Source organism: Vanellus vanellus, assembly GCF_965231255.1.
Source record: "Vanellus vanellus genome assembly, chromosome: 3".
Lineage (NCBI taxonomy): Eukaryota > Metazoa > Chordata > Aves > Charadriiformes > Charadriidae > Vanellus > Vanellus vanellus.
Window position 1 is genome coordinate 61,299,761 of NC_138907.1, and position 12,940 is coordinate 61,312,700.

Sequence of the window (12,940 nt, forward strand, 5' to 3'; positions counted from 1 at the left end):
GACTTGCGTGTTGCTTGGCAGGGATGCTGATATATTGGGCGGGGATTGATTTCGCTCCTGACTTGTATGTGCATGAGCTTCTGTAAATACAGGCCAATTTCTGAAAAGGCTCTGATTTTTAAAAGTATTATACAGGCATTAGTAACCGCTGTTGTTGCTAAATGACCTTTGGGTGTTGGTCTTTTTTTCTCCTTCACAGGCAGACATGAAACAGTTGGTGCAAAGCTGTTGAAATCTTATCAGAAACTGAGGTAAGACTCATAAAAGGACAAATGGTCCTAGGACACTGAGAATTTGCATAGGCAATACATTGTGTGTTATAAACCAGCCAGCAGTTTGTGGTTGTTTTTTTTTTTTTTATTATGAAGAACAAATTCCAATACTTTTGGAGTACAAATGATCAAAGCATAGAAAAATTTCCACTTTTTTCTCTCGGCTCTCCATAGAAAGGGTCTCAAGTACAAAAGAGAGTACTATGTTTACAGTAATAGTTTCTTATTTATTTGAAATGAAGGGATCTGCATTATTTTTGTTATATCTGCTTATATTTTTTGCATATCTTTTTACCCTATTATTTTTCAAATTTACACACTACTTTTAAATGGTCAGAGATTAAAATTATTTACTAGGTATAATAGCAATAACATCATTATTTGCTCAATGGGAGCTATTGCTGATTTGATTGCTTTAGAATAAATAGTAGACAAGAAGTTCTGTATACAGTAAGACGCATCCACTTGCCAAAACTTAAAACAAGTAAAAAATCCAGTTTACACTGAATAAATACTTTGACTTGAGGCCTAAGCATGACCTTACTTAAGTTATTATCAGTCATATATGATGAAATAGCAGTCATCTTAAACTATGTTGTAAAAAGAAACCTTCATCCTTAAAAAAAAAAAAAAAAAGTAAAATAAGATACAAAGAGATGGCCTCAATTTTATGATAATTATCTGGCGAGGCAGAGCTGCATAAATTTATAATCAGCTAGATAGAATCCTAACCAGGGCTGTATAAGGACTTGCTTTTACCTACATGTGGTAAAAGTAAAAGAGAATCAAAAAGGAAGTTCACTGGCTGCTTTTAGGGTCCGTGATTGTGCCATGATAAGAGAATTAGTCAGATAACAGTCAGATTTTTTTTTCACAGACCAGGGCTATTTACAACAGATGAAATGCTTGGAATGCTGTGAAGGGGTTTTAACAGCTCTGGGCCCAGGCAAGGAAGAATCCTTTTAGTATTGTAAACAAAGATGACTGTTTTCTGAAAACATCTCTGAAACAGAGAATTGTGTTTTAGCACTCAGGACACCGATTGTAATACTGCCAACCATATAGAAATCTAGGAAACCTGCCCTAAGTTAGGTCTTCATGATTGTTTTAAATAAATAATTCTGCCTAGAGCAGCACAAGATTGAGAAGGTAGAAAAGTAGTCCTAATTCTTATGAACAGGCAGTTGCAGCCTGTGCTGCAGCTCTTAAAGACAGAGGTTCTCAACCCAGATCTTTAGATTGCAGGAAAGACAGATAATAAAGATACTGTGCATGAACATCGTTTATTTATCTGTCTATTAACCTAACGTATTAATTGTTGAACTGCTTATTGTCTCAAATTTCTAGTAAAATTTCTGTCGTACCTCCAACTCCACCTCCTTTCACAGAATCTGCAGCAGGAAGCAACGTGATGGTAAATGTACGTGTCTGCAAAATATATGTGTATACGCACCTCTTCGGGTGTCATTTGTATGAAAAGGCCAGCCACAGAAACACAGTAAATAGCAATTGCTGTAGCATCATATTGCAATATAAATGCTGCCTTATGTTGCTTTGCCGTTTTTTTTTAATGCTGCATTGGTAGCAGGAGAGAAAGGTCAGAGTTTATCATGAGGGATGTTTTCAATTAGTTTTCAGTTTTTGAGGGAAGTGATTAACTGCTCTATTTGGCACTAGAATACCGCGCCTGGTTTTTTGCTCCCTCACCGCAGGAAGGCTGGACTGAGATCTCCTGAGCTCCCTTCCAGCCTGAAGGATCCCATGATCTGGTGATATTCAATAGTTGTTTATAAAGTGATCATTCCATGTGTTACTTGCATTACTGAGTGAAAAACAGTGAAATTGATGGTTGCTTTTGCATTACAGTTTCTGGTTGATGGAATAGTAGGACATGGCTCAGAACTCATTGAAATTGCCCTGAATTACTATTTCAGTTCATTTTGGACTGGACCCTCAGGCCTTGGTTTTGAAGCATGTTGCAATTAAGTAAACAAACATTCTAATATGTGCTTAGCTGGAGTTTGGTGAGAACTCTTTGATTCAGAGGCACAGGAGCATATGTAATAGATAGGACTTTCCTACTCAAAGTATGAAATACACTACAACAAATCAGTGGTGTTATTAGTTGTATTTATGAAATTGCTGTGTGATCTTCCTACAAGGAGTTCCACATATATCAAAGAGCTGATAAGCTCTGGAACTGAAAAGATTATCTTCCATCTTCAAACATTGGTGTGACAGTTTTCAACCATGTCCACATATGTCCTCAGGTGCATTTGTCTACAGAAGTGAGCAAAGGGCTGCAGCCTTACTATCTGATTGTTATGTGGTCTGTAGATATGTGATCATGGAAATGTTAAAACAGCAAATATTTTGTGTTTTCTTACTCTTGCCGTCTCCCATTTGCAGGAACTCGGACAGTCTAAAAGTTTTAATAAATCTGTGGAAAACTTGTTTTTGTCTCTCACAACACATATAAAAAGTAAGTAGCTTTCACTGCTTTGTCATTTTAGAGTAACCTAGTCAAATATTTCCATTTTTTGGCCAAATTGTTGGCCAGAAAATAGTTACAAACAAAGGGTATTGAGTAATGGCTGAAATGACTAATGCCAAGACTGAGCCAACCTGAAAAAATAATACAGTAAGTCTAATTCTCCTTCAGTATTCTGCTGGTTGTTTTACAAGCTAGTGATACCAACCCAGAATGCCTTTCTTGTAAAGATGTGAAACAACTGCTTAATGCTATTTTTAAGTTTACTGGATGTTCAGATGCAGTGTATTTAACTCGTGTTAGCACAGAGTGATAACCACTTTCTATAGTAGTGATCTTGGTGTTATCTGACTGAACCCCAACTGACCCTTCCAAAGAATCTATTGTGTAATGGAAGTAGAGTTTTATATTTTCTATCACTGGCAGTTTTCAAGAGGACTTTCTTCCTCTTTCTTAGTCTGTCTAGTTGTGTGGTTTCTTTCAGTGCAAACTTCTAAGAGCCAGTGAGTCCTAACAACTCTTTTTTTTCATTCTGATACTTTTGGTTCCTTCCATTCACTTATGCTGCCTGCTGTTCTTTAGGGTGCAGCCTGTGTATGCACCTCTAAGGCTAACTACACTCGGGACAGCCTGTCTTTGTGAAGAACAGATTAAAGGCATCAGTGACCAGGGGAAAACAACTTCTGAGCCTCATGAAGATTACAGGGGCTTGCAGATTTCCGTGTATTTGAACAACCCGTAGTGTTTTCTTACTAGCTTCATCTTAGACAACTCCAAATGTGAGTGTTTGGTCTTTCCTCTGACTTCTTCCACCCATCCTAAAGGCTTGTTCCCTTTTAGACTGTACAGATTTAATGTGTGTTCATACATACACAACATTAAAGCTATGCAGAGGCACAATGGCTGCCTCTCCTGAGCAGAAGTGTAGTGTAGGGCAGCGTAGGATCCTTTGTTACTGGAAGCAGATAGCTGAGGCAGCACAGAATTGGAGGCAAAGTAATTTATTCTGCTTTGTGTTAGTTTGAAGCCTGGTCATATCCCACAGTTACTGGTAAACACTGTCAGAACTGCAGCAAGCTAATTTAATAGTTCACTGCCACCAAAAGGAAGGTCCCACACCTCCCACATCTTTCTTCCCTCTGTTTCTGGCCTTATGCTACCATTGCTTTGCTTGAATTAGCACCAATGTTTCTGGACCCCTCTGGAAACTGATTTAGAATCATAAAATCGTCTAGGTTGGAAGGGACCTTTAAGATCATTGAGTCCAACCATTAACCTAGCACTGCCAAACCCACCACTAAACCATGTCTCTAAGCACCACGTCTGCCCGTCTTTTAAATAGCTCCAGGGATGGTGACTCCACCACTTCCCTGGGCAGCCTGTTCCAATGCCTGACAAGCTTTTCAGTGAAGAAATGTTTCCTAATATCCAATCTAAACCTCCCCTGGTGTAACTTGGGGCCACTTCTCTTGTCCTGTCACTTGTCACTTGGGAGAAGAGATCAACCCCCACCTCTTAATTAATTTGGCTAATTAAAAGGGCAGAACATTAACGCAGACAAAACACATAGGTACTTTGCTGGTTTAGTGAGTTAAATAGGCTTCAGGTGCGGTGTATACGTTGGAGACTGCACAAAAGAGAGTGCTGGACCATGGAGCCAGGGATTGAGGAGGGAAGAGCAGTGGTTACCGAGGGGGGTGGCAGCAAGTTGTTAGCGCAGTTCAGCTGTATGTGAAACCCCACTCAGGTGCTGTCATCCTCAGTTAGGGTAGAACCTTTTAATTTCTGAGAAAATAACAGGCTGTTGCAGTCACTGAAGTCAATAATTAAAAAGTATAGGAAGTCTTATAGAGAAAGACTTGGGCTTCATGACTTAAGAAAACAGCTCTTTCAGACGACATGGCCTCTTAATGAAACCTGGTACTGTGCTGATAAATGCTTTCAGTCACGAGTGTCTGAAGTTAGTACTCTATATCTTATCTAGATAAAAATGTCCTGGTTTGCAGAAGTATTTAATACACCCAGCTCTTGTGTATTGCGGTAAATATACCTGGAGAACCTCGCTATGGCTCTGATTCTATCACTGGAGCCAGTGTGTGCACATGTCTGAGAGCAGCGGGAACAAAGGATTAGCGTGTGCAGCACAATGCCTCTGTTGTACAGTCTGCTCTTTATGCTGTTACCTCCTGTTCCAGCGTAGTTTGGCAGCGACGGGGGATTATAATCCAGTGGTTGCCATTTGGTGAATGTAAAATGAGTTGATCGTTGTAGTTTTATTTGCAGTGCAAAATCACCCTTGGCACTAGAGATTGTGTCCGTGTTACTGACCATTTGGGTAGAGAAGCCAAAGGAGGACTAGACAAGACAACTGAACAATCATTTTTTTTTTTCTCACACTAACCTGCTCTGTAACCTGTTCATTTTAAGAAAGTGTGAGGCAAGCTTGTGTTTCTGCTTCTACTGCTGGTCAAACTACTCAGATTCTATCTACTCCACTAGATCTCTCACTCCAGTCTCTTCTACGATCTCTGATTTCACTGTGTATTTAAAAAAACTGGTTTCATTTACAGTCAGTGATGACTTAATTGAGCCTGCCTATGAATATGTCACATGATGCCTTAATGGTGTACACAGTGTACAGTAAACATCTGAGGACTGATTGCTGCTAAGAACAAAACTAACCCAAAGTGGCTTTAAAAATCGCACTTAAGAGTGCCGTTGTTTTTGAATACCATAATGACATATTGTCTACTGTCTGAAGTTCCTCCACAGAGGCTGATGTTGTGAGAGAAATATTTATTTATTCTGTATGAATTAAACATATGATAGCTATTTCATGTATCACTTATAAGTCGTTAATTCTTCATGAGAGACTATCTGGGATTTACAACTTAGTGTCTGCTGCAAAGCCTGCTAGTTTTCAACTTCAGAAACCATGGATGAGTGCTGCCCTTCTCTTTAAGTGAAGCTCTGACTGTACCCTGAGGAATAAGAAGCAAAAAGTGGTGCACTGAATGTCCAATTGTTCTACAGATTTATTTGACAATAAACTAGATGTCACTGAAATGCTAATTCAGTAAGGTACTTAAGCATGGACATAAGCTTATCCATATGAGTAATATTATTGAAGTCAATGAGGGCTACTCATGTTCTTAAAATTGTATGTGGTTTGGGACCAGAGTGGTAGTATCTCTCCTTTCATCCATATTTTGTGTAAATTTCTAAATATTTTCCAATATGCTCTGCTTTCTAATTTCCATTGTCGTGTCACTTTATGTTGTTATAACGATCTTGCTTTTATCCTGAACCAAACCAAACTGCTTTACAAATGAAACTATATATAGGGTCTGTAGTAGCTACTTCTGCAAGGAAATTGTGTTCGATAGCATACAAAAATTCCTTGCAGCAGCTATAATGATAGGAAGCAAGGGGTACAATTTCCAGTTGAAACAGCAGGAAAGATTTAGGTAGGCAAAATATAATTATACAAAATGGGACAGTCATTTGCCTTGCCATCTGTTTCCTACCCTTAGGAGATAAATACTAAAATTGCAGGATGAAAGTTTGAAAACTACAGAATTAGCCTATAAATCTACAGGATTGCTTGCAGTGTTTGTTGTAGTGACTTCTCTCTTTATTTTCACTTCAGAAATCTCTAAGTCCCAGAACGATATGGCTGACAGAAGTCTCCTATCCACAGATTATGGGCAGAACATGGAAAGAAGGAAGCAAAGAAGGAGCCAGTCTGACACTGCCATCAACATTACAAGCAGGGTATCCATATTATTATACACAGTCTCTAACTGAAAGGGCTGTTTCAGGAATGGAATATATTTGTAAGAATAATGACTTACACAGTGGCATTTTGCTTTTATTATATGAGCAGGGCTTAGCTGACATTCTCTGACCGTGGCCAGAACTCTGATTCTTCACAAGGTTTTTGACTGAGTCTGCACACTTGATCTCAGCCTAGAGCTGAAATGTTAGACCGAGATTTTACAAAGACCCTCACATAGGGAGGGAGAGGTTGGGTCGTTTTGCTCTCAGATGCTCACAGACTCTCTTGAGGCCGATTGATGTCTGTTCGGTGTGATTGTTGGGCTGCAGGGAGATGCTCTGTCTCTTGTCCTCCTCCTGCCCCTCTTGCTGCTGGACAGGACCAAGCTATGACCATGCAAAACCCATCCTGGCACTTTCTGAGCATTTTTAATTTGGCAAGGAGAAAAAGTTGACTGCTCTTAGTTGTTGGGCAACTTCCCTTTTCCTTTTGTTTTGGTTACAGTCTCTAGCTTTCAGTGTTTTCCTGAGAAGCTTGAGAAAAAGCCAGTCATCTGTTTTTCCACAAATTGTGCAGGGCTGGAGGTGATGTCACATATCTGCTTTAAAGTTACACTGAAGATTTTGTTTTGCACACTTTCACCTCTCAAGTGACTGAACTTTGTCCATACTCAATTTTCCACATAGTGGGTACTTACTGAATCACCTTGTTCATCTGAATGAGGTAGATGCTGTCTGCTAAGTGCATGAATTAGATGTTGAGAAAAGCTGTTGCTTTGGGCCAGACCTAATGGCTAATATTACTCACAGCTCCCTTGGTGCACACTTTTCACTTTCCTCTGAACTGTTAGATGTTGATAAATGGAAGAGATGGGATGTCAGACCACGTGGATGAGTGGTTTGAATTGGCCCAGCAAGGTCTGGGAGCTCTGCAAAATTAGTTCTAGTATTTCTGTATGCAACTATTTTCTAAACAAAACTGGTGACAATTATTAACTACCTGAGTGCTGCTTTCATTGTGGCAAACCACACTTCAGTGTTACTTTATTCCACTGGCAGAGCACTGCTCTTTTAATGCATTGAAAAACATCAGAGTTGGAGATGATATGAACTTAAACTCTGCTTCATTGCATGCTCATCACACACAGCCTGTCATGTGTAAAAGATGGATATGGATGCTTTGGCTTGAGCAATGTATTAGTGGAAGATTCCAAATTATTTTTGTGGGGTTTTAATTGCCCATTTAAAGATTTAGGACTTAATTTATGCCCACCCTTTGCATTACAGATTTTGAAAGATAGATTTCAATATTGTTTGTGCGTCAGAGCACTCTCTGAGTCAGGGAGTTTTTGTTTCATTCAAACTAGTTAGACTATATTTAAGCTAGAATTTTAGTTTTTCTAGAATTACTGTTGATCTCTTTTTCTTGTGAATGTCATGTTTGCCATTTAGGTTTTATTAATATTGAAGAAAATCTCACTTGTCTATCCCTGCACTTATATGATGGCTTTTTGTATCTTTACTGTGATTTTTAAAATAATTTTTAATCTTGGTAAATAGCACTATTGCGTTATTTTTCCATTTATTTTTTTTCTTTTCCATTTTTGTTTTCCTTTAATAAGGGTAGCTGTTAACATCTTTACTAGAACTATGACTTAAATTTAGGGCCAGAACCTGTTTTAAATTACACTTGCAAAACAATTACTCAAATGTGTAACAAAATATGATGTAGAAATCTTACTTGTGATTTCAACCCCAGAAAAAACTTTTCATTTTCAGAGAATGAATCCAAACAATATTTTTTTTTTCCCCCTAGAAAGTGAGCATTTTTCTCCTAGGAATGACTGGGAAGTAATAGCTGTAACTGGGCTGTTTTGAAGGTGTAGGGCATAACACTGGGGCACCACTTCAGTCTCAAGAGCACTATCTGGTTTTTAAGTATGTTTTCCAAATTTGTGATATGTTCAGTTTGATTCCTTCAGATTAAAGGTGAAAGAGATTATATTTAACTTCAGTAATAGTGAAAAACTGATCCAATGGCAAGAACTACCAGCCAGTGTAAAATCTGGATTTAGGAAGTTACCTGAATAGTGTTTCCTAGGGCCTCTCATCATCCAAATCTCTAAGTTCATTAAAGGAACTGCAATTATACCTGCCTCACTGGGGGAACAAGTAGACACGTGCAGGCTTTGGAAGCTGTTTGTGGCACACTGGTGGCTGTGGGTTACCCCTCCTGTGTCAGCAGATGCACGCTGCTGCAGACATTAGAGCTGCGCAAGGTGGGAGTCTTCTATGTGAGCTGCTGCTAACTTTAGCACTGGTAGTTATGTTGCCTTGTCAATCACTTATGTTCGGTTTAACACAATAGAGAAGTCTTTCTGATCTAAGTAGAAGCTAAAATTCAGTGTGTAGTAGGTTGTTGTGGTTAGGCAGTGAAATTGGTGGTGTTTTCAGGTTTTTATAAAGCAAAAGAATTTCTCTGCTGAGAAATATGATGTTTTGGTCGGGTTTTTTTTGAGATGATATTCTGAATGCGTCTTCAGTTTCCTTCTCACAAGAGACCTTAATGAATTCTTACATCTGTTCTTAAGGTAGGGCAGTTATTACACATAACAACTTCTATGTGCTATAATAACAGCATACTGGTTTGCATTCTGCACATCCTGTTTTTTCAGAAGTAATCTCAATATATTATTTCCTCTGTTGTCCTCATTCTTGAGTGTTTTCTGCTGATAATACTGGAGGGGTTCCCAGGTTTGTTAAATATATATTATCTGTTTCTTATATGCAAATAAGTCCCTATCCTTTTTGTTGATTCAGTCACATTATATTCTTTCTAGTCTTTTAGGTAATCCATGTTATATATTTTTTTAAAAGAAATTATTTTCTTAGATACTAACCATGTAAAATTTCTTACCTCACTTTTTTTCTACCCATTGAACAGTGAACATACTTTTTAGAGATTGTATTATCCAGGGGTAGTAGTGTGCCAGAATAAGCTAAAATCTATTTTCAGCATATTTCTAGATATAAGTATCGGTCTTTTGTCACTTTGTTCTATTAACTGTTGTTATTGATAACAGAGGTGGCTGAAGGTAGATCTCGGGGAGTTTTGCTACTATATATATATTTTTTTTTATCTGAAAATTATCAAGGTTTTCATGGGAAGATTGGAAAGGTGAATGGACTTAGTCAAAGCAAAGTCAAGAACATCTCAGAAATTTAAACTGTTTCTATAATCAAAGCTAAATAAGTTGTGAGTCTGTTTCTGTTTTCAAGTCTCTTTCAACCTATACTTATTCTTTCATGGGTAGACATGAGCAGGTGTCTTGTCTATTGCAAAACACTATTTTTAATTTTTCTTTTCATTTCCTGGAGGGAAGAATATTTTTTTTCTTGCAAAATTACTGTTTTGCTAAGGCAAATAAGGACTTTTAGTATATTGCTACTTTTGGTGTGTTATTAGTAGACTGTTTTTAGTAATTGCTGTGGTAGTGATCCTTAGATTATGTGGTGGTATGTTGATTTTAGAAAATTATGAATATAATGAATGTACTATTAGCCGAGATGAGAGAGTTGTAAATCAACATTTAAATTAAGTTACTACATTGATCAATGTCACGCAGGTGGCACACTTTCTAAACCAGAGCGGATTAGGGTTAGGGACTGACCTGCTGGGAGATAGCTTGGAGGAGAAGGATCTGGGGGTTGTGGTAGACAGTAAATTATCCATGGCCCAGCAATGTGCCCTTGTCGCCAAAAAGGCCAATGGAATCCTGGGCTGCATAGGGAAGAGTGTGGCCAGTAGGTTGAGGGAGGTCATCCTCCCCCTCTACTCTGCACTGGTGAGGCCACAACTGGAATACTGTGTCCAATTTTGGGCTCCCCAGTTCAAGAGGGACAGGGAACTGCTGGAGCGAGTCCAGCGAAGGGCAACTAAGATGATTAAGGGCTTGGAGCACCTCCCTTATGAGGAAAGGCTGAGAGAGCTGGGACTCTTTAGCCTGGAGAAGAGAAGGCTGAGGGGAGACCTGATTATGGCATACAAGTATCTAAAGGGTGGGTTGAAGGAGGATGGAGCCAGGCTCTTTTCATTGGTTCCAAGTGACAGGACGAGGGGCAATGGGCACAAGTTAGAACACAGGAAGTTCCGTTCAAATACACGGAAACAGTTCTTTACGGTGAGGGTGCCAGAGCACTGGCACAGGCTGCCCAGGGAGGTTGTGGAGTCCCCTTCCCTGGAGATTTTCAAGACCCGCCTGGATGCAGTCCTGAGTAATGTGCTCTGGGCAATCCTGCTTTAGCAGGAGAGTTGGACTAGATGATCTCTAGAGGTCCCTTCCAACTCTGATAATTCTGTGATTCTGTGATTCTGTGATTGTATTTACTGAATCTTCTTCTGATAGCATTCTTGAAAGAATCAGGACATTTTTCTTAAATTAAAAAAATTACTTGCTGAATTTCTTACAGGTTAAAAGTACACCCAGCCTTCAACAGCTCATCACTGGTGCCCAAAATGACAGTGAAATTCTGACCCAAAGGAATTGCAAGGAGGAAGAAAGCATAACAACCAGTCCCACAAGTGATGCAGTTTTCTGTGATGGCAAAAAATATGTAAGTTGAAGGGGGAAGGGCATTAGAACAGGTGCCTAATGGAGACAGATATAAAAGCTAAGATCTTGTGCAAAATATTGGTGTATTTTGGATTATATTACAAAATGAATAAAGAATTTTACTTGAGTTTGCATCTGATCAAAGACTGTCTGCCTTTGGCATGGTCCTCATAGTATTGCTGTGAACTTTTTGCAGCTTAAGCCCAATCAAATTAATAATGGATAATTGATAGATGAATATATCCATTAATAATAAATAATTGACAGATCAGCTTCCTCTGAATTTTGGAAATGCAACTAACATTCTTCCCATTTTATATTAGAGTTGGTATTGCGAACATGGTTCTTTCTGACCTAGTGGCTAGCTTTTTCTCTTAAAACTTCATTTAACTGAAGAGTTTTGTTATTTTGCAAGAACTGTGGTAATGGAAATGTCAGTGGAAATTCAAATGTCAGAATGTCAGTGGATGAAGAGGAAGCTGACAGTGATGGAAGCCAGGGGAGCAGTTCATAGGTTTAGGGGATGGCACTGAATCATCCTCTGATGGATGGCATTTTGAATACTGCAAATGAGAGGGAAGGAAGCCAGGTATAAATGAATTCAGTACATGCTTTAAAGTCTCTATGATTAACTGTGGAAGCTAATTTCTATGCATTAGTGATGAGGCTAAGCAGGGTGAAGTATCCAAAGAATCCATGAGTGATATTGTAAAGAAGAGAACTAAAATGACTTTTCGGGAACCAAAATTAAACCAGCCTGTTTACTTTGCAGAGGAGTAAAAACACACACAAGGACCTTGGTGCCCTCTTGTAGTTTACTGCACTGTGGAGTCTGAGGTGTTAAACTGACAAATGGATAGCAGTTTTGGATGACATTTGTGATTCTAATGACAACTGTTTGAACTGGGCTATAGACAGCCTAGGCTTAAAAGTGAAGTATTTTCTATAAAGGGGAAGGTTGAGTTCCATTAAGCTTCCCTTTATGGGTAAGTGTTGGATGTTGATTACCGCTCCGTGAAAATGTATCTTCCAAAGTATCAGGTGGCATTGCTTCCAGTCATGCCACCATGCGTGCAATACATGAAGTCATTGCTAAATCCCTGTTCACTGAACCAAAAGGATAAGTGATTTTTATATTGAATGTATGTGACTCCTGATCAGATGGGAGACATACGTAGTGATATTCAGTCCAAACATCATTAATCAGAACACCTATCCAGCCTCTCTAAATAAATAAGAGGTTATGTGGAATAAACGTTAGGGACTTTTGCAGAACTTCTTTTCAGACATATGAGCTAAGACAAAAATCTATTTGCGTTCCTTTGTCACGAAGAATTTTGGTGGCAAATAAGCATTTTCTGGTCAGATGAATAAAAATGTGTCAGTGAGTGAAAGAGCATAGCTGAACAAAACTGCAAGGGAGATTGATTACACTGATAACATGTCTCATGTAGGGGGCAAGATTACCTGCAACAAACATCAGGTCAAAACAGTCCTAACACCTCCTGTGACTTCCTTAATAAGCACCTGACCCTTCTTTTGTCAAGTTTGTACATGACTTAGATCTTATAAGATAGAGGAGATGAGTTCTTTAATTTAATTTAGCTGTTGGTGTCAATTTTAAAATGAATATTTGGCAAGCGGCACAAACGAAGAAGAGCACCTGCATGGAAGAGAGATATGATCTTATAAACACTACTCTCCACTCTTAGCTGCTGGGTTGTGCAATGCAGAACTCCTTGGTTAACCAGTCCTGTGTGGGTTGGTGTTTATTTTCAGAGGGAGGA

The 12,940-nt window shown here is 38.8% G+C and overlaps 1 protein-coding gene across 1 annotated transcript in view; it reads left to right on the plus strand.

Moving 5' to 3' along the window:
• SYTL3 (synaptotagmin like 3) overlaps nucleotides 1–12,940 on the plus strand; it is a gene marked incomplete at both ends in the record, with an annotated part of 29,844 nt that overhangs the window by 7,155 nt on the left and 9,749 nt on the right. Inside the window, 5 exon segments of the mRNA XM_082481624.1 lie at nucleotides 200–251; nucleotides 1,620–1,692; nucleotides 2,682–2,754; nucleotides 6,413–6,537; nucleotides 11,011–11,154. Coding sequence (XP_082337750.1) covers nucleotides 200–251; nucleotides 1,620–1,692; nucleotides 2,682–2,754; nucleotides 6,413–6,537; nucleotides 11,011–11,154 — 467 coding nt within the window.